Source organism: Lissotriton vulgaris, chromosome 11, assembly GCF_964263255.1.
Source record: "Lissotriton vulgaris chromosome 11, aLisVul1.2, whole genome shotgun sequence".
Taxonomy (NCBI): domain Eukaryota; kingdom Metazoa; phylum Chordata; class Amphibia; order Caudata; family Salamandridae; genus Lissotriton; species Lissotriton vulgaris.
Window position 1 is genome coordinate 1,002,175,326 of NC_141699.1, and position 23,076 is coordinate 1,002,198,401.

The window sequence follows — 23,076 nt, forward strand, 5'->3', positions numbered from 1 at the left end:
ATTCAGAGTTCTTTAAATGAATGCAACTGTGACCTCTTTTTTTTTCACCTCTTGACTGTACATGGCACCCAAACTAAATGCACTAACATCCGAGGTTACTATATTTTCTCCATTTGTCTCACAACGTCTAAGAGCAGGTGTATTTAGAATTGCTTTATTTACTTCTATAAATGCATTAGTTTGTTCTGATCCCTGCTCAAACTTCATCTTTTTAAGTAATACCATTCTTAACGTTCGATAATCAATGCATAAAAGTCAATGAACCTGCACACAAGTGACTGCTCTTAACACGTGATGCAAATAGAGCAGTGATAAGATGTTAAGAGTGTGTGGGCATGTCAGTGGGGATAATGTACTGCATTGCCAAACACTTATAAAAGAGTTGGGTACGAAAATCCCCAAGTACTTAATAGGTCCCTCAGTGTAGTCAGGACTGGTAGAAGTCAGTGGGACCTCGCTCCTACGATGATAATCGAAAAATCTCATTCCTGCTGAGTTGGAAAGGTTGAGTTTAGACCCCACAGCCTCAAGAAAGGGTGTAATTCCCTCAATAAATCAGGGAACAAGCTCCTATAGTCAGTCATGAATCAGAGAATATAATATGAACACTTGGCAAATTCATGTTGATACCTTGAATATGCTGCTTAACTAATGGTATGTGCTAAGGGGTCTAACAGTAGGGTGAAACTATGCATTCCCGTTTCATTTCCCTTGGTACCGGTATCTGAGATAAGTTAACAATTTATTATTTTTAATTGCTGCTCTTTTTTAGTTTGACTGAATGGACAATTTCAAGTTTTTGCCAAAGCCTATCCTATTCAAAAGGCTTTTGATGAAAAGCCACTCAACCCTATCAAACGTATGTTTGTCAAAGGAATATCATTAATTATTTCTCTTTTGTCTATATCTATAATGTCAACAGACAGTTGGATATTGTCCTATATCTGCCTGTTCCTAATTAAACCCCATTGACTGGCCAATTTTAGACTGAGTCAGACAGAACTGAACCACAAGGCTAGGATTTTAGCAAATATTTTAACATCATTAGTTAGCTCTGTGCTATGCCTGTATGAACCACAGTCTACCTGGATCTTTATCTGGCTTCTTAATCAAGAATAGTAATGATTCCATCATTGTTCTGATGCACAAAGCCCTGCACTTCAAAACTCCCAGGTACGTAGCACAAAAGCTTGAATTATCCTGTTGTGGCAGAGCCTCAAGAAACACTTTCCTCCTGAAACCACACATCCTTAGCAAAAAGAGAACTTGTCACCAAGCCTTCTTCGGCGCTGCCCCTAAGATATGGAACTCTCTTCCACCGGAAGTACGCCGAATATCCTCAACGACTGCTTTCAAACTGGAAGCCAAAGGTTTCTGAATGAACAAATTCTTACCCTAACTGGCCTAGACTCACCTGCTCGAAGTCATTGATCCTACAACCATTGTACCATCTTTTGATGCTGCTCTTCTTTCTCATTGTGTGCCCTCCTTCGTAGCCCGCTATATACCTATTTATTGTATTACTCTCATTAAATCATTTGTCTTGTAACTATGCGATTATTCCTGTTTTGTATTCTTACCTTATGTCGCTATTGCATTTATGTCCTTCCTTCCATCCTTTTGTAAAGCGCTCTGATATCCTTCAGGATCTTGTTTGCGCTATGTAAAACTTTATAAATAAAAAATAAATAAAAACCTTGAATAATATTCGCAAAGTCCTAAGATTGATTTCGAATCATCTTTGTTTTTTGGCATGGTGCATTATAGCCTTGACTGAGTCATACTTTGGTGTAATTCCTTCAGACAAAATTGTATGGCCTAAATATTCCACTTTTATTTGTAGGCACTCACATTGTGACTTACTCACTGTCATGCCCCTTTTTAGGTTTCGAACCTGGCGAGGGGCACAGCCCCTCCCAGTTTGAAAACTTTTGTTTTCAGTAGGGACGTCGGCCCCGCCTCTGCCTCTCATTGGTTAGCTCCATAAATGGAGGCTAGCCATTGGGAGACAGAGGCTGTCAATCGCGCTTTCTCTTGAAAACGCGATTCGGGGGCGTTTCTGGTGCTTTTTTTAAGCCCCGCCCCTTTGTCCCGGGCCGCGCTGCGATTGGCTGCCGGCCCGGGACACCCCCGTGACGTCATTCCCGGGCCGCGCTGTGATTGGCTGCCGGCCGGGACACCCCCGTGATGTCAGCCAATCACAGCGCGGCCCGGGACCTGACTTGTTTTCCGGTCGACATTTGTTTGAAACACAGAATTTTAACTATTTAAAAGAAATAGCGTCTAAGTCACAAAGAAGATAATGTACTGGAACCAAAGTGTCAACACAAAAAAGTATGATATATCAGACATAGGCAACTTCAGAGATTACAAATTGACCTGTCCAGTTGTCCCATGTTTGGTGTGAATTATTGACACAGTCATGTATACTTCCATTGCTGTGTGACTCGTAGTTTTGATGTTTCCTTATGCTTATAAAACTTTTGCCCCCAACTGTAAAAAAATTGCAGGACTAGAGATTTTAATATTGCAGCAATTATTCTCTGTCTGTAAAGTGCCACTCAAAGTATCACACATGAGAAATGCAAACGTCACACATAGGCACTTGTCCAATTATAGAATCGTGCACATTTACATAAAGTAAAGTTGATACGTGCAACAGATATGTTTTTCCATATAAAATTTTCCAGGGCACGGACAGTGTCTACTTCCTTTAGCCAGCAGAGAGCGCCCAACGCACACGATACTTCGATGCCATTAGTCTTGAAGGCGTGCTCTGCAGATGGCGCTGTAGATACAACAGTCCACCCGTTCCTGGTCTAGTCTCTATGCCTATCGCTGACCCGGCCTGTTTGCGACCACGCCTCCGCAGGTGACGCTCTTGCTGTTCTGCACGTCTCGCTGCTCCGTCTTAACCTCTGTGATCTCCTTGGAACCTGTGTCTCTCTTCTCTCCGCTTAGCACCGACAACAGCAACATGGCAGCAGCACTGCGAGCGTGCAGCCGGGGGCTGGGGCACAGCCAGTTCTGCGTCCCCATGCGGGCAAGGTGAGTCCAGAGGTCCTAGAGTCCTCGAGGACAGTGGCACAGTAACGGTGCCTTGGGCTTATGCCGGTGGGTGAGTTCTGGTGATAGTGGGCGTGGGTAGAGAACTTCAACTAGGAGAATAATTAGGCGATAGGGTTAGAGCTACAATGGCAAGCAGGCCAGAGAGTTGTCCTTGGTGACTGAAGGAGGTATGAGGCCTCAGCAGGGTGAGGGCATTAAAGTGGCTGCAGGGAGGGGGTATAAGGGTGCACGGTTTAGCTGTACCTTGAGTGGGAGCAGTGCTAATGATTTAAGGGATGTGGAAGGATTCTTTTTCTTTTCTATCCCAACCAAATACACCTGCTTCTCGCCAGTTCCAAGTGCTTTAGTCTACACACTCCTGCAACAAATAGGCCCTGCCATAGGACGTTTCTAATTTTCAGTGATGGCTCTAGAAAGGATGGTTAAGGACCCTGGAGGTGTTGCTCAGAGCAAGCGGCTAACTCTTGTATAATATTTAAGTCAATACATGTGTACTTCAAAGTTAGGGACGATCGTTTTACTGCACGAGCCCTCGCAGCTGTCAGACAAGAGACGTCCTTGGTCTGTCCTCGACTGTCACTGTTTCACATTGGCTTTGCTGTGAACAGTTGATGTGCGTGCGTACGTTAGGCGGGGCTCAGTTTGCGTGTGCAGACTTTTCAAGATGCACCCCTGCGCCGCCTAACCTGGCAGGGTTATAGCCAAGTTCTGTAACTGGGCGCCTAGTCTCACTGGAACAGCACATCTCGTCACATCCGGCTGCTAAATAACCTTTCGTTATTATCATAGCACGTTCTGCTGTCTTGCTGCTGAAACCATTGTCACTTCAAAGATTGGCCGAACGATCCAGAGTCCGGATCGTCATGGTCGTGCCTCGGTAGTCGTCCTGGAACAAAAAGGCATCCGAGAAATGCAGCACAGGAATCCCTTGACCCCCCCACTCCTTTCCCATTCAGCGTCTTAATTTTTTTTTACAACTTGGTTCACATGTAATCATACTTCGTGTTTTATTGCACGTAATAAGACGGTGTGAAACGAGCACCTTTGACCCTTCTCACGCTCCTACCGTTTATCCATCTATTTACCCTTTCAACCACTCCTCCTCCTGTCCGTTCTTCACCCTTCTAACTATCCTACCATTGCCCCATTCATCCGTCCATCCATCTAGTCCCCCATCAATATGTTCAAGTATCCATCTGTCTTTTGAAGATCCACTCTTTCCCATCTGTCCATTCTTCTGTCCTTCAATTCACTTTTACCAGCCAATCCTTTTACTCTTCCATCCCACATTTCACCCTTCAAACTTTAAAACCTTTCACACATCCATCCATTCTTTCACGCTTTCATCCTTCCTTTCACCTTGCTTCTGTCCATTTTATTTATTTATTTATTTTTTATTTATAAAGTTTTATATAGCGCAAACAAGATCCCAATGCCAAAAACTCAAACTTTAATGCTGCGAAACCTATTGCATTGTAAATGCTTGTTCTAAATGTTTCTAGTGCACAGTTTTAAATCCTATTGTGTTCTTGAGTTGTCTATGTAAAAATCAAAATATCATCTTGGAAAGTTTGTATCCCCCTCTATTCCTTCAAATAAAATATCCAAAATCCTCTGAAATATGCTAGCAGTTTATGCCAGACGAAAAGGTAGATATAAGTACCTGTATTGCCTAATCATTAAACTCCTCATTTAATTTAACTTGATGGTATGCAGATTTTAGATTAATTATTGAAAAATGTGATGATCCACTTAATGCCGACATTTCTTGTATTTTGTGTTAGTAATGCAGTTACTAACTATGTTTTTAGTTAAAGATCTCAAATCTGCCCACAATCTTATATCACCTGATTTGTTTTTGTGATAACCCCAGCGGATACTCATTCTGATTAATCTGTTGGTTCAATTATTTCATCCTTACATAGTTTAAGAAGTTTCTTTAAATCATCTCTCATAGATAAGGGTTCTGATTGAACTTTATGCTTAACAGGCATGGCAGATTCTTTTAATTTGATATGGTGTTCAACACCTGAAATACATCCACTATTGCCCGCTAAAACGCTTCTGTTTTTTTTCAACACTTGCTCTATATTTTCTTCATCCATCCTGTTATCAATGCTCAATATTGCCATTTCTCCGAGCAATATTGGATCATCAGAACCAGGCTTCAAAATTATTACTAATATTCCAGGAGCTCGACACCCAACAATTTTCTTGCCTTTTTCTGCTACATAAAGATTTGTTTTTATTGAACGACCTCTAAACTCCAGAACATCACTGACATACCCCAGCATAGTTATGTCAAAGTCTCCAAATGCTTTAGGGTTAATATCAGATTTTATCAACTGTACATTTTTCCAGTGTAGATTAAATGTATGATCAGATAAAATGGTTACAGGTGTTCCTGAATCTGCCATTATATGCAATTTGATTTACCCAGCATTAACTATACATAAATGGCCTTTAATATGCCCTGTGTTGGCGTCCACTGTAATAACCATATTCTAACACATTTCCTCATCTAAATCATCCGCTGTACTAATTCTTATATTACTCTGTGTTTTACTGTTCCTGCATACCACTGCAAAATGACCTGTCTTCTGACACTTTAAACATTGTTTTCCAATAGCTGAACATCCACCATAATTATTCAAGTTTGACGTTGATCCAAACCTGTAAGACAAACTATTTCTTTTCTATTCTACACTTCTATACCTGGATTTGGTGTCATGCTGTTATATTAACAAATCATTACGTCTTTTGTTTTCATATTTTTCTCATTCTCTCTACACATGGATGAGGACTGTGCAATTTCTTTGGAAAATACTTTAACTGACAACAAAGAATGCTCTATTTCCTTAGCAATATCAATGAATTCTCCCAGTGAGGGATTTCTACATGCTAACAATCTCTCTTGGGCCTTCTTTGAATAACAATGAAATAAAAACGCATCTGTTATATATGTGTCTATCATATCCCCAGATGTGCATGATGCAGCAAATATAAGCAGTGCAGCAATGTAATTCTCAATATTTTCCTGGTCATACGGTTTCCTCATGAAAAAAAAACATGTCTTTCAACCATGGCACTTGGGTCTTCAGTAAACTGTTTTTCATTCTTTTCACTGCTTCTGTGTACTCATCCCATGGTACAAAGAGGCCCAGAGGCAGACCAACTTCTGGTAAATTAATGAATACTTCTTGGCCAGCATTACCCAAAAGACCAAACATGAAAGATTTTTTTCTTTCTGCCATCTGTGGCTATTAAACGGTTTTTAAACGCTCTATTCCGATTTCTCCACTTCATGACTGGTTTTCTAGGAATTTATAAGAACAAAGCAGGTTGATTTATGCCAGTTGAATGAGCCATGACTTTTAAATAGTATACGAGAATTCCTTCTTTTGAATCAGAAGAATAGTCTTACTCAAATGGACTTCTTTGACAATGTACAAGTGAACGGGTACGTGGTAGCTTTCTCTGTAGGATCCAAGTGATGCCCTTGAGTTTTGAAATAAACACTCAAGCGTTCTAGTTTATTTTTTATATATATTATTTTATTACAAGACTCGCTTGGTAGCGACTTTAAGTTGTTATTCTAAAGTGTATTCACAATTGACTAATTAGTCTACAAAACGCTGTTGGGAAGTGCACTGTGTGAGCGTGGCACACGTTGTGCCTCCAATCGCTCTTCAGTCATGATCGAGATTGCATGGTAAGTTGCTTTTCTAGTTTTTGTCTGCACTGAAATCCAATAAGAATGCATTGGCGCATGATCAACCTGCATACAGCTTCTACAATGACACTACTGCTGTGCATGCAGTAGATCCTGAACGCCGCCAAACGCGGATTGGCAGAATTTCTTGCTGCATATGCGGCGTCCTAAACACCAACAACATTTAAACTTTCTTAACACAGACAGCATGTAGATGTCAAATAATTATACAATTTTTATTATCCTGTCATCAGTGTTCGTCATAGTAGTTTAATTATTTTTATTGTTTTCCTGTAAGAGTCAGCAAAGTGCATGTGTACACCGCTTGCGGGTAATATTTAAATCCCAAAAGTGCTTGCCCTTGACCATGTGATCAGCGCTCCTCACATTTCTAATTGTGTCCAGCTTTGTACAACACAAAAAAAAATTATTTCTAGAAATAAAAGCTTACAGGTAAACTCAGGAGGCAACCAAACGATTTCCACTGCTTTACGATACAAGTAACCCCCCAACCTCATATTCCCAGCGCCTTATAACCTAACAATTTTGTAAATTCTATTACATATTGAAAGCTCCATACTTACTGTGAAAATGTAACAAAAAATTATAACACGATCCTCAATGTAACTCTGGATTCAACTACTTTAATTACACTTTTCTTGCACAAAATTTTAATGCACTTCACAAAGTTTCTCGCTGATCACGATTTAAAAAAACCGAAACCGATAATCGATACTGGTCAGCGCATGCTGAAGCGCTATTGCAAATTCCAGTATCTCAAAAACTTTCCTGGTGCAGCTTATCTCCACATAAATCTTTAATTGTATTTTGGAAGATTAACTCTCAACTATTCGACTTGGCCTTGCATCCAGATCAGTCCATTGATTCAGTAGGGAAGCTTTACATATTTGCACAAGTTTAGGCACACCTATCCACTAAGATTTTGTAAAGTCTATTTGTAAATCAGAATTTGCAGCCAACATTTGGAGTTTCTCTGTAAATGCGGATATTGATTTTTAGAGCTCAACCGAGAATCATGCCACGTTGTACCCAATTAAGGCGCATTCGCAAATCTCCTGGTCGGCTTCATGTCCCATAATCGAATATCTGTACTATGTTTTATATAATGGATGTGTGCCTCCATCATATAGGGAATATAAGGAACAACAATAAGTATCCCTGCCTTGGCCCTCTGGATAAGGTGATTGAAGATGAAAGATCACCATTATTTTGGCTGAAGGAGATGTAAAGTTGACCAATATAAATGATGACACTTGAGGGCCCAGATCCATCTTGGGAAAAACCTTAGTAAGTTACCAACAGTTTCCCCTATTGAATGCCTTCCCAGCATTGAAAAGAATCATTTGTGTATTTCTACCTTCCGTTGTGTGTATTAAATTGACTATAAATCCCGTATCGACACTCATGTAGCATCATTTTATTAAGAGTAGTTTTGTCTGAAAGGCACACATTGGAAGACTGATAGGAAATATTGGTTTTAGTGCTTTGGAAGAATTGAGGTCCCTCAGAGTTCAAATGCTTCTTTGGACAAAGAGCAGAAGGAAGAGGCAGAGCTGTTTGTAATTGCTTCTACCTGAAACCTTTTAGTTGTCCCTTTGTTCAGGTTCTTACCCCAATGGTGGTCCTCCCAGCCACCCGGCTAGATTTTTCTCAGGAGATTCCTTCCGATTGCTTTCACAGGGGCTTGATGAACGGTGATGGTCTCTTATATGGTTGGTTTGGTTTTTGTGGGAGGTGTGCAGGGAGGGTTCAGTCTGTGAAGAGATTGTTTCTTCCCTCCTAGGAAGATACACCATGTTGATTTTGCGTTTGAAGTAGGTCACTGACATTTGTTTCCTACAGGACAACTTCACTAAAAGGAACTGATTTCCCTGTAGGAAGGTAAAGTGCATCAAAATCCCATACTCATCTACTTCCTTTAAGGAAGCCACAAATGAGGAGTTACAATTCTGAAACTCCTGAAAAGCAATAGAAAGAGAACCATATAGTTATGGTAAGTAATCGATCACCAGGGCCCAGAAGCAACTAAAAAATAGGTTAGCTACCCTCAGAACTGCAGTGCTTGGGACAGGGTTAGCCATGCAATTGCTTTTGATATCCGGTAGGAAGGCATTTTGCAGACCAGTTTAGCTATGTGAAGCTTAACTAAACGTGGCAAATAAAAACAAGAATATATCTACAGCAAACTTGTACAAAACAGAAACACTACTGATCCACGGAGCAGAAGTTGCCCGTAAGAGGTTTGTGTATGAATACCTGGAACTCTTGCGGAAAGTGGGAGGACTCACAGCCCAGGTGAAAGTAAGATATTGAAATATAAATACCAAAACGAGTTTACAGAGGAAGAACGACACTGTAAACAAATATAGACAGTGAATCTACACACTCAAGCAAGCTACAACAAACACAAGTATAACTAAGAAACAACATGATTTAGAAATAGGAACAAGCATAAAGAAGCGACAAAAAAAATGTAAAGCACAAATGAAACACGGAGGGCCCAATTCACAAAGGTAAACTTTAACCTAAAGACTAATTTTAGACCTGAAGTCTAAGGGCCCAATTCACAAAGTTAAACTAAGACTTTAGGTCTAAAATTAGTCTTTAAGTCCAAGTTTAGCACAATTCACAAAGGTAAACTTTAACCTGAAGTACGTTTACCTTTGTGAACTGGAACCTTCGGGTCTAAACATAGGCTTCAGGTCTGAACGTAGACTTCAGGTCAAAGTTTACCTTTGTGAACTGGGACTTTAGACTTCCGGTCTCAACTTAAAATTCTGGTCTGAACCTAGACTTTATATCTCAACTTAGACTTCAGGTCCCAACTTAGACTTCAGGTCCCAACTTAGACTTCAGATCCCAACTTAGACTTCAGGTCCCAACTTAGACTTCAGATCTCAACTAGGACTTCAGGTCCCAACATAGGGGTCGAGTGCAATGGCAGGTGGATCGCCGCCGCCCGCATGGTGGTGGCGATCCGCCCACCATAATCCACTATGCGCCACCCAATTTCCCCCGCCATATTACCATGGCGGACGAGACCCTGGCGGACTGAAAGACCGTCCTCCGGTTTTCCGCCCGGTCGATAAGTCGACCGGGCGGAAAAGGTTTTTAATATGGTGGTAGTGTCTGGTAGACACCGCCATCCATATTAGGATACATGCGGCGATTTGCCTTTGCCACGGAAAGTCCTGCAGTCCTTGACATTGGGGGCCCATAGCGGGCCCCCAGGTGTTTTGGGGGGTGCACATGGGCGGTACCTATGGTACCCCCCTGCATTTGAATGTACAACGTGGCAGGCACCGTACTGTGCCTGTCACGTTGTGCATTCAAATGCACAACTTTCATTTTTAACCTTGCGGTGGGTGCTGCTGGCAGCACCGCCCGCCGCAATGATAAAAATGAGGGATGCGCCCACCAGTGTGGCGGACGCATCCAAATTACAAATGCAGGACCGCAGCATGCATTGCGGGCGGTCCCATTTCCTGGGGCTATGGCGGGCTGACAAAGTCCGCCCGCCATGCTAATCAGCCCCTTAGATTTCAGGTCTCAACTTAGATTTCGGATATAAGTTTACCTTTGTGCACTGGGCCGAGCAACATTGTAAACAGAAAGGCAGATAACAGAAGGCCAATCCAGAACATCACTAGCAAAGCAAGCAGGAACACTAAGCACAGAAAAAACAAGAGGCAAAACGCAGAGTAGAAAAGCCGGAAAATGCACACTCAAAAAAAGTGGAGGACCTCCATAAACAAACCCACGAGGTAGAAGCAGGAGAAAGTAAATCTGCAAAAAGCTACTGAAGTTGCAAAGCTTCAGATGTTGCAATTCGCTCACCCGTACACATAGAGCAACAAAAAATGCGCCAATAACCACGGAAATGAAGACGGGTAATTTGTGTCGATTTAAGAGGCACAACATGCAATATTTTCTGAAATGTATGGGAGGACGTTGGCATAAGTCTTGTTTCTGGCTTCGTGCTTTATACTTGCATATTTATCATCGTTGCCCTGTAGCTTAGTTTCCACTCTATAAATACTCCTATCCGCAAACTTACATTTAATTGTACTTATCTTGAGGATGCACTGTGCGCCTCCTCTTCCGATTACCCGCAAGCCGCACAAGATCCATTTTACAGCCAGCTGGGTGGGAAGGGACTTCTTTTCTTGGAGAGACCTAAGTAAGGTAAGGATCTTTTGTACTTTAAGCAGCAACATTTTGGGAAAATGTGTGGTAATTTCGCTCTCCAGTAATATGAGTGGATCTTAAAGGTTTTGGGACTTTTGCACGAAGCTCAGCAAAGATATATTTCATGTGTGCCTGGAAAAGAAAAAGCTGCCTTTTCCTTTTTTTATGTTGCTAATAATACTGAGAGGAGAGGTAAACAATGTCTTGAAACATGCCCGTTTTGTATATTTTATATCTTTAATGCAAATCTCTATTTACTTCTCATGTGTATAAAACTGTAAAAAAAACATTTTCTCAATAGTAAACTTCTAAATGGTTTTCTGCCAAAAATGTAGCAAATTTAAATGTTTCACAGCCTCGCCTCTGAATCTTTTATATCCTATTAAACCTTTCTTTTAAAAATTCATATGCATTAAGTCAGTGATTATAAATAAACATGTATGTCCTGTTTACCTACAACTAGTTTGATATTCTATTTGAGAGAAACAGACTGTGAGTGTTGTGGGCTAAGCAAGTAAATTCGTCCAGGGAATTATTCGGTTAATGGTGACCTTTAGATTATAGGTTCACATTCAGGTCGGGCGACCTCAGACTTCCATCTTTGCAAGGCCTTTACAACCTGTGCAATACTTTTTATTTAAATTAAAGAACTGTACAAAAGCATTATTATTAAGAATAGTAATGCTAGAAAAGTGTTTTTAAGATAGTGCACCTGCATTTTCATGCACCTACATGTTTATTTACTTTGTACTCCCGTTGAAAATGTATATTCCTATTTGATTACTATACTAATTTATAAGCATCTACATATCTAATGTAAAAGCCCTGTGGATGTATTCTGCAGTTCAAAAAGTCACGGTGCATTCTGTCCTTACTTAATAATTCAGTTTCCTAGGGCTATTGCGTTTACAAATGGCGAACAACAAACAGACAAAAAAAAGAAAAAGTAAAGTATCAGAATTTTGAAACAGTTTCAGACAAAATGACAACAAACTCCACATCGTGAAAATGAAACTCCCAATCTCAGGGCATGGAGCTAGCTGGTGGATGTTATAGTGCTTAATTTGAGCCGGTGCTTTCCGGTGCTCTGCACCTGCACTTAATTATCATCACCACACTTATGAAACTCTGACACATTGTGGCGCTGCTCATTTAATGTAGTGATGAGCAGAACAACGGCTGTTTCTGAATACAATATGCATAGAAAAATACTAATACCTGCCTCCCCGGCCATTCCTTTAGCTTTGGGGACCTGGAATAATCTGAACTGTCGCGCTTGCAGGTGAGAGAGATGGTTAGCAGTTGTTTTTGGTGACGTCATTGGCAGCGATGATGGGTTAATGGGTGGTGCAAGCTGCAGTGGCCTCCTGGTCAGGGCCCTGGCACCTATTATTTTACAAATTAAGTACAGGTAACATTATTATATGGGGGTGTAAGGTGGAATCCGGTCTCCCTCCCCCCGCTCATCTGGCCTTTTGGTCATTGGCTCCCACAATTGCATGTGCCATGCATACAGGGGTCATGCAGCAGCTGGGGGTGAGCAAGCCACTAAAAGCTTCAGCCAGAAACCTGGCTCGGCTTGAGGTCCATCTTGGGCCTGGAGCTCAGAACGAGCCGAGTTTTCACAGGAGGTGTTGTGGCCAAGTGGGTGCAGCTTTCAAACATTGGAGAGGATGTGGTCTCACGGCCAGAGCTGCCGACTTTGGAGCTGGGGAACCAGCTCAAGCCTCAACGTAGGATCAGCATTGTGTGGGTCTGGGCAAATCACTTAATCTCCCGGTGCCTACCAAAAAATGAATGTGTCCTTGGGTAAGGTAACTGGTGCTCATGTAAAGCGCTCCAATACCTTTGGGTTGAGTTCACCTATATAAATCTACACACAAAAAACAAAGAGGAACAGAGTTGAAGCCTTGCCTCAGCACAGCATCATGTGAATCTCGTCAAATCTTCCTGTCCCGAAAAAACAGGTTGTAACGCCATCTATCTCTATTGAGAAGGGCAGGGTTTGCGCTATGTAAAACTGTCAGAATACATGGATTTCACACTCTAATTGCATACACCAAGGATTAAAGAGCAAGCATTAACCTTTGGTGTGACATAGAGATACCCAACAGTGGCTGAATTGCACATTAGAAAAAGAAAAAATCTGGAATCAATCCTGGGTTCCCCTGTTGCCCAAATTCTCTGACATGAGGCAAATGCTTCGTTTTAGCCTCCTTTTTGTGCATTATCACATATGAAGCGCTTTAAAGTTTGTGAGTTCAAGGTATGAGCTGTCTAAAAACCTCTCTTATAATATATTTAATAGCCCATATTTGGTGCTTGATTTGAGCAGATAGTTGCAGCGGGCCGCCTACCAGCGCTGGGGACCTGCACTTATTTTTCCTCCATAGGATTTGGTCCAGAGTAAAAGAGAGGGGAAATGAGGAGGAAGATGAAGACAGAAAATAGTGACAAAGGGAAAAAGCAGGGATGAAAAATAACATGCAAGAGTGAGATAAAGGAGCAAGGAATGCCTAGTGGTGAAGTGATCTTTTGACTGGGTGTGAGTGTTTCATTGGTTCAGATGCTCCGTCCATCACCACCCCCTTTTGTACCGCTTTGTTCGCCATAAGTGTGGCAGGGTATGCTCAGACGTGAGTCCCTTGCTCACTTTGCCCCTGGATTCAAGCAAGCCGGGCTGAAGACGGCTGGAATGCCAGAAACCGGTTCTCGGAAGCTTGTTTACGGTCGAGGGAAGACATGGCTTGGCAGTTCGGGCTGGACTGTTCCCATGAGGCACAGGGTCAGACTGATTTGCATATGGCCATGCCTGAACTGGGGTGGCAGAGTGGGCTAAAGAACAGTGATGGATTAAACCCAGATCTTTTGACTGGGTGTGAGTGTTTGATTGATTCAGATGCTCCGTCCATCACCACCCCCTTTTGTACCGCTTTTGGCCGCCATAAGTGTGGCAGGGTATGCTCAGACGTGAGTCCCTTGCTCACTTTGCCACTGGATTCAAGCAAGCCGGGCTGAAGACGGCTGGAATGCCAGAAACCGGTCTTCGGAAGCTTGTTTCCGTTCGAGGGAAGACATGGCTTGGCAGTTCGGGCTGGACTGTTCCCATGAGGCACAGGGTCAGACTGATTTGCATATGGCCATGCCTGAACTGGGGTGGCAGAGTGGGCTAAAGAACGGTGATGGATTAAACCCAGATCTGTTGACTGGGAGTGAGTGTTTGATTGGTTCAGATGCTCCGTCCATCACCAACCCTTTTTGTACCGCTTAGTGGTGAAGTGAGACATGAGGCATCAACACCAGTGGCCTAGCAAGAGGGGGCGGGCAACACAGGTTTTGTGGTCGGCAGCGCCCCCGCTCTTACCTGCGGCCGGCGGGGCGGCAAACGCTGTGATTGATCACCACCCCCCCTTATAACCGCCAGCCCCCTCCCCTGCTCTTACAGCTACCACAGGGCAGCAAAGGCTCGGCCGCTAAGGATGGCAAAAGGCCTAGCTGCGCCACTGATCAATACTACGCAGACTTGGTGTTTGGCACACCAACCTTCAATAGCGTCGGCTGCAGAGCAAACCTTTGGGCCCTGCCCTCATTCTCTTACAAATAAGCACTGCCTAGAATGTTGCTACAAATATGAATACCATAACATGTATTTGTGAAGCGCACGCTCAACCAGAAGGGTATCTTGGCTCTCTATAACACATGTTTATTGTTATCCAACTCAATGGTACTCATTTTATCGATCTCTGGAGGATAAAAGGCTGAGTGGACTGGCAGGGATTTCATCCTGTGACCATGAGGTCCAACACAAGCCCCTACAGTGGCCGCATTAGCCCACTAAGCCCCCAGAACCGGACATGAATGTAGTCAACATAAGGTACACTTGATAACTGACTTGCCTTTTAGTTCACTAAAGTATTTTCATCAGGGTGGTAGCAGGAATACCTCTCAGTGCATGTTTCAAAACTCTCACTTTTAATAAACACTTCTCAGTGCAGAAATATAATCTAATGTACTAAGGTAAAATGCTTGCCTGTGTTAAAAAACACTCTTGTGAATATTGAAAGCACCTAACATGATGTTTGTGGCAGGATTTCCATTATAAATATTTTCAAGGCTCGGCTTGTGCACGGGCTCCCGGAGCCAGAACCAACTCATGGCTCCACTCTGACTCCGTTCTCTCTGTTGGTTTGTTGGCTCGCCCACCTCGGCGCTTTGACCATTTCAGTAGCTCCAAGAGTGACAGTTCTCCATTCTTCTGGGAGCTCGCCATCATGTCCCTCTTCCTTATGTACCCCTTCCAGGGTGCTATGTATGCATTGTTGAGATTTCGAGGTGATGGTCTTATCAGGTTAGTCATAACCAGGGCCACTGGAATAATGCGGCAACAGAGGACACATTATGCAGCAGGGTTGACTAAATTATGCGACAAGAATAGCATAATGCGGTACATGTTGTTGCTGCATTATGCCACCCTTTTGTCAGATTCAGATTCAGATTTTAAAGTCTTTATTTCGATTTAAAAAATCATAAAAGATACATACTTTTAAAAAAAATTCTGAGTTTTCAGGTAATCTTGTCTATGTACATTTGTGGTAATTATAATTTAAAACCGCAACAACATCGACTTAATTCGTTTAACTAAGCAAGACAAAACAAAACAGAACTAAACAAAACAAAACTAGACCACTTTTGAGACTACAATGTTATTAAAGATCAAAAGGTACAAAGAAGAACCTGTCCCAAACGTAACAAGAGTTAAAAATAGAATACAAATGGTTTAAACAAATATAATTAAGCAGAACCATTCCTAATACAAGATACATAAAATGCTATCCTATATTTAAGGAGAAAGGAAGGCCATTGGGCTTATAATGGGCGTGTCGGGAAACACTATCAAAGGATTTATCTGTTTTTTAACCTGATAATCCATTTTTGTCATTTAATGCACAATAGTGCTGTCTGAGCAAATGTTTCACCTCATTACATAGAGTTTGACAATTGTTACAGCACTCAGCAACTAAAAGTTGATCAGTTAAGGTTTGGAAATAGTCTGCCACTGCGCGGCACCACATGTGGCAGTTTTAAAAATACTTTTATATGGTAATACCCCCTTTTTGGGCTATTGGGAAAGCCCTTCTATTTGGCTCATCATGCCTGCTAAACCTGGTTTGACCCACTGACCATAAAATTTGAGGGTAGTTCACAAATGCAATCATGAGTACGCAAAGGTGTACTTATTAACGTACTCGTAAAATTGGCCCCAAAACATCTAAAATGGGAATATTTATATACAGTTTGTACAAACAGAAATAATTGTTCCCTCTTTGCCATTTATTATAAGAAGTTGCTCATTTTAGGGCCAATTGATAAAAACATGTATGAGTACGTGAAGTAGCATTCCTGTATTACTATTTCACAAACTCATAAATAAAATGAGTCCTTTTCAATTGGCTCCTCCTTTACCAATTATTGAATAATTCAAGACCCTGTGGGTTTTTCTCTGTCACTGGGGGACAACAGGTGCCTTATTATTCTCAGTAAAATGCACAAATTTTAAGCTACACCCTATATTATTGGATCCGCTAAGTAAGCCTCTGTGCTGCAGAGCCCCTTTCAAACTTTAACCTTAAAAAATATCTGAAGGACAAATGACAGCCATGAGAGATTATTAAATGTTCAAAAATACTTAATTTTATTCCTGCCATTCAAACAAGATTCAATTTTGTGCTACAAATTCAAAGAAGAGCAAGCGTTTTCTGAGAAGGGAATTCACTGTGTCGCTTCACTGCAACTATGCAGGGGCGGCTCCTCCGTTATGCCAGAGGAGCATCGCCCCACTGAAAAATAAAATGATAATAAAACAATTTTATTTTTCATTACTGTCAGCCGAGGTTAGGGCAGGGCGGGGCCATCCTGACGAGCGTCACGCTTTAGGGAGGAGTGTTGAGCACTTGTAAGTGTGCATGTCAGTTTGGCCGGCCATTTTATCCCGGCCAAACAGACATGCGCACTCATGTTTCTCCAACCCAGCTGTGTTGCAGCAGCCAGGTTGGAGAAAAGCTTCATGCTCCCTTTGCCGAGCGGGCATCTAGTCAGCCTGCTCAGGCCAATCACTGAGCTGTTCTCATGCTGGTTTGACCAGCATGAGAGCAGTGCAGTGATTGGCCCCCGGGAGCCTGTGCAGCATGACCAGCATGGGGAGAGGAGCACCGAGATGGTGGGTGCTGAAGCAGACAAGTGTTTTTTTTTTATTATTTTCTCCTCACCATGCCCCACCACTCCAAAATTGGAGCAGTCGCTACTGTAGCTATGTACTTTTTAAATTTCTACAAACATAAAAATGGGTGAATAAAAAACGCAAAAATGTAGTCAACAATTTGATCTCCTTAGCTCTGATGTGCTTGGCTCTAATTTACAGAGCCACATTTTCAATGACTTATGGAAAGTGGTTGCACAAAAGGGTGAACAGCATTGTTTTGCTTTTGGTGTAAATTTGCAATTTTGAAAATGTTCAGACCGTGAGTTTCTGAACCAGCAACATTCCATCTAGACCGTAGGCCTCTAACTTCTAGTTGACCAATTTGTGCATGTTGTTAAAAAGGCGAGAGCCAACATAAGAGCTAGTATTGTTTTCTTTTGCTGCAATATGTAAAATCATTAAACTTGATTATGAAAAAAAAAACAATTTTAATAATCCATTTCATGGCACTCAGTTTCAGAATAGGAGCATGCGCATACCGTATTCATGCCCGAATAAAATGAATGTACATAAAGTTAATCTAAATGGAACTTCTTTATTTAATCAGTGGTCATCCTGAAATGACATGCATCAGGCTCTCTTGGAACTATGTTGGACTACTGTCTTAGACCAACCCTATCCAGGATGAAAGTTCCCAATTTAATTAAGCATCACATTGATTAAGATAGGTGTTGCTCAATCATTGTAGAAATATAAAGGTTTAAGATTTACATTCCAAACATAACTGTGCAAGGGCTTACAAAATATATAGGTACATTTGATGGATGTACAGAAAATTAGTTGGTTATGTAAGGTTTCTAGGATTTCGTGGTGGGTGTGGGGGTAATTATATGCTGCATCATTTTATGTTCTTTTTTTCTGTTACTAAATTAAACTCCTTCATGTTTTCAGGCATTCCCTCAAGGATGTTATTCTCCTTTCTTCTCACCGTATTGGTCCAGCCTTCGATGGCAGCCGACGCTGTCCCTTGCCCGGCTCAATGTGACTGTTCTGTGAAAGATGCAGTGCGCTGCTTAAGCCCAGCCATCACAGATATTGCCTCTTTAGGGCTGCCTAGGGATGTCACTTACATTCTCATAAGCGGTACAAGCGCCACTCGACTCGACGACAAATGCTTTCGTGAAATGCCTGTCGTACTGCGCCTTCTTTTGGAGTCGAATCAAATCTCTGTAATCACACCCGGGACATTCAGTGATTTGGTGGAGCTGAAGACCCTGAAATTGACTCACAACAAGCTAAGTTTGCTTCCCACTGGAGTATTTGACAAGCTGATACACCTTGAACAGTTATTTCTTGACCAAAACAGCCTAATGCACATTGAAGAGAACCTTTTTGCCCCTCTGATTAACTTAAAAGAGCTTCTTTTGAACAAAAACAAGCTAACCATGCTGCCTGAAGGATTATTCCGTAGTTTAACCAAATTGAAGGTGCTCAATTTATCTAGAAACACCTTGGCTTCTTTGCCGTTAATGACATTTAGCACGCTAAACTCTCTTGAGAAGCTCTTTCTGTATGACAATAAACTTAGATCAGTCGAGGCAGAGATGTTTAGAAACCTCGAAGAACTTGTTGAACTCAGTTGTTTTGGAAATCTTATTGAGTCGATTGCTCCTGGCTCTTTCGATAGTCTCCGTAAACTGCAGGTCTTAAAGTTATCAAAGAACCAGCTGCAGTCCCTGCCTTGGGGACTCTTCCTTCATTTGCCGAACTTGACAATGTTGACGCTCTACGAGAATCCGTTAAAAGAACTCCCAGAAGTATTGTTTGGGGAGATGGACATGTTCACAAAATTGTGGCTATACAAGACCCAGCTTTACACTGTGCCGGATTATGTCTTCAGTAATCTTACCAATTTGCAGCTTCTTGTACTGACCATAAATCCCAGACTGAGCTACCTTCCAAGCAATGCCTTCGGTGGTCTTCGTTCCCTTTCGGAGCTTTCCCTCCATACGAACAATCTCACAACTCTTGAAGAAGACCTCTTTCAGGGTCTTCAGAATCTCCGAATCATTGCCCTTTACAGGAACAATATGAAATCCCTTCCCAGAAAACTCTTGAGTAGCGTGGTAAATCTTGAAAAGATCTACTTAAATGACACCAAACTGGAAACGCTTCCCGGGCATTTCTTCTGCATGCTGCCCAAACTGCAAGAGGTCCATCTTTATGACAACCCTTGGCTATGCAACTGTGATATCCACAATTTGCGGGGTTGGGTCAAAATACAACTCAACATCGTACGGAACCCAAGGTCCTTGATTTGTGCTCAACCATTGCAGTTAAAAGGTGTGCCACTCTTGTCAGCCAGTAATCTGTGCCACTTTTCAAAAAATTCAATTCATATAAATTCAACCTCATTGGAAACAATATCCCACCAAACATCTGACAAGCCTAGGGTGCTCCCAATCACCAACTTCGATAATGTGCAGTTCACAACTGTAACAACTGCGACTACATCAACCATTCCTAAAACAACTAAGAAGCGATTCATTGGTCGTTCAAAGTATGCAGCCACTAGTTCCCCAGCACCCATCTCCCACTCAAGCTCATATTATTACCTGCTCAGTACAAGATCTACCAGCCACATTGAATTTGACCAAACAATACCTTTTGGCAAAACCACGTGTGACAAAACTGAAACCACCAGCAGCATTCACACAACCTTAAATGCAAACCCACAAACATACCATGGCTCAACCAGCATGCAACACCCCTGGATCCTGGTTCATTTCAAAGCTCCATATAGTAACATTTTCTTTTATCTCCACCTTCTTTGTTTGACTGGGCAGCTCATGGCCATTCTCGTAGCAGGCTGTGTTTTGTACAAAATCAACCATTTGGAACACTTGCACAGCTTTGTACTTCCTGTAGTCCTATTGAAGATGTCTGGAACCGGTGAAGGAGAAACCTTATGAACGCACAAATAACCGCGTTGAATTGCTTCTTCACCAAGCCAAATCAATGGAGTGGCTAGAAAAAATGGGGTGCAAGTTGCCGGAGACTAATAAATGTTGTCATACTGAATAATATATGTACGCTGTTCATTAAGTAGGTTGTGGGGCACTTTGGGGTGGATGTGTAATTTGGCGATAAATCTCCGCTGGAAGAAACCATCATATGGAGCCTGGTATGTTTGTCAACTGAGCCTAGTTTTATGCTAGATTTGTAGGATAACTAATATCCCACATTCTTCTCTGTCTGTATCTAGCTACCTCCCCACACTTTGCCCTCTATCAGTATCTCTAGGCTGTTTCCCTTTTACCATGCTCCACACGTCTGTACCGCCTTCATTTCTAGTTGATAAGTATATACTTGGTATATTTAAACCTCTTCTCCTTTGACTGTAACTTTCTTTAAATAAACAAATTATGAAAATCCTACGAAGAGCATTTGCCGCAGACTGTGTATGGCAATTTTGGTGAGTATCAAATGGTCACAGAGAATGGTAAAGTGAGTCCCTATGTCCACAGGCATTGCTTCATTTTAGCAGAATATAGTGTTATATGCACAAACTAGCAGATGATGAGACTGGTGCATGTGGAATCCTATTGGACAAAATAACTATTTTCACATGCAAATGTTTTAGTGGCATGAGTGTTCTTTTTTGGGAATTTGTGGAAATAGGTTGATGCAAAAATGTCCCTCAACTCATTATCTACTTTGGATGCTCCTAAGCATTGGCAAAATCAATAGATCGGCCCATGGACAGCCTCGATTTTTTTTTGTTTATTTTGGCAAACATATTTAATAGGCATTAAAATTGTAATACTGAAATGCTGCTATCTAAAGGTGGAAATCATATGTTAGAATAAAAAAACAGACCCATCGTGAAATAATTAAAAACCCATTTAATGAAAACAGGGATTTGCCCACCAGCCTGGGCACTGAAGTGGACCACTTTTAGATGCATGCACAAAACAAGTGCACAAGAAAAATAATTGGCTCACAGTAAAGAGACCCACTGGCTGAATTGGATTACCCGTTGCCCCTTGCTGTATACTGTGCTAGACAGAAGCAAAAAGTGAATGGCGCGTGAACAGATCAATGGGTGGATTGGACTGGCCAAGGGCCCCTGAATATATATGCACATATTTTTATTATAATTTATCTGGAAAACATGAGGCTGGTGAGACAGCTATAGCTGTGTCTAGCTCAGACCTAAAAACTATGGACAAGGAACTGACGCACACGCATAGAGGCGTCAGTTTCCTTGCGCCAGCTCCAAATGTCCTTGCGCCACCATGGATGCGCTGTATTTACAATACCGTGCTCCATGGCGCAAGGTTTAACAAATGCGTCAGAAATTCTGACGCATCTGTTGGCACAAAAGTGACGCATTGCTGGAGTTGCTCTTGAAAGTGGCGCGACTCCAGCACTGCGCCACAACAGATAGATGAGTCCCATATAAAAAGCCCTGGGTCATTCCTTACGCCTGGTCTGAGTAGGCGTTGGTATTTTGACACAGTGAAGGCATAGTGTGATGCAGTGAAATATAAATTGACATGGCATTTTGCATGGGAACGCCCATCCTGTATACATTATATCTGACATAGGTATAATGTGACGCATCTCCCTAGATGCATCACGTTGTAAATGGGCCGCAACGTGGTGCATTGTTTATGCCGTTGCTGCGTCACAAAAAGGGCTGCAACGCGGGGCAAAAGTGTCGCAAGGGGCTTGTAAATCTGCCCCCATATTTTGTAAATGTTATGGCCTTTACCAGCAGGTAAACCTAACCTAGTGTGTATTCAAACCCTGATCCAAATATGTATCACCTAGGGCCTTATTTATGAAGGACTTGCGCCGCCGGTGCGTCACTTTTAACATGGGAAAAAGTCACGCATCGGCGGCGCAAGTCCTTCATAAATAAGGCCCCTAGTATATATTGGTCTTTGTAAAAAGCTGCAAACATTTTTAAAAAATCTTCAAATTCACCTTTAAAAACATGAACAGTGAAAGAGATACACAGTTTGTTTTAGCATACACAGCAACCTAGATGTGTTTACACATAGATGTATGCATAAACATAAATACTCTGTCGGAAAATGGAATGCCTGACCTTCAGGGTCCCCTCGGTACTCATGTAAAATTACCTAGGCTGACAGTTAATGTTTCTTTAGGTTAGGTTTCAGAATATTTGGAGAATGAAGCACTTGGAGTAATATGTGGCAGACTTTTTCTTTCAACCCAGAGTTACTGATTGACTGCCAATGTCATTTCGGATATATATACAAAACTGTTCCTTCCGTCAATATGGAAAAAGGTCATGGCACTCTGAGACAGTGTATCAGTAGCAAAGTGTTTTTAATTTCTTCCACGTCAGAGCAAAAACATCAACGAATTTCGGCCTACAACACCTTGATCACGAAGTCAACTGCAATTAGTGAATTCAGTATATACAATATATCAACGTAAAATAAATGTGAAAAACAAACATAAACAAAGGATCAGCCTGGCTTGTCAATCAGCAGCACCATCTTCAAATGTGAAAGTCCTCATTGAAATTCATTGCCCTATGCAGAGAATTTCGGCCAGGCTAGCTTGAATCCATCATTCCTTTGCTCACCATGCCTCCCCAGCTAGGACCCAGCCATATGCAAATCAGTCTTGGCTGATTTGCAAATCAGGGTGGCATTGTGCACAAAAGAATGATGGATTAAAGCCAACCTGGCTGATGAGGGGTGATGCCCTGAAACCGGTCCCAGGATGTTTGTTTCTGGTCCAAAGAGGAGCTGGCTTGGCAGTTTGGGCTGGCCTATTCACATGAGGCATATGGCCATGACTGATTTGCATATGGCTGGGTCTAAACTGGGGTGGCATGGTGAGCAAA

The 23,076-nt window shown here is 41.9% G+C and overlaps 1 protein-coding gene across 1 annotated transcript; it reads left to right on the plus strand.

Annotated features, from left to right (window-relative positions):
* The first annotated feature begins 10,930 nt into the window (after positions 1–10,930).
* On the plus strand, positions 10,931–20,621 carry GP5 (glycoprotein V platelet). Its single transcript, XM_086944286.1, has 2 exons — positions 10,931–10,987; positions 18,141–20,621. The coding sequence occupies exon 2, from the start codon at positions 18,155–18,157 to the stop codon at positions 20,159–20,161; it is 2,007 nt and encodes a 668-aa protein (XP_086800412.1). The 5' UTR covers positions 10,931–10,987; positions 18,141–18,154; the 3' UTR covers positions 20,162–20,621.
* The last annotated feature ends 2,455 nt before the right edge of the window (positions 20,622–23,076 follow it).

Bases quoted from the DNA above. Each gene is read 5' to 3' on its own strand.
- GP5 (XM_086944286.1), top strand. From the start codon at position 18,155: ATGTTATTCTCCTTTCTTCTCACCGTATTGGTCCAGCCTTCGATGGCA.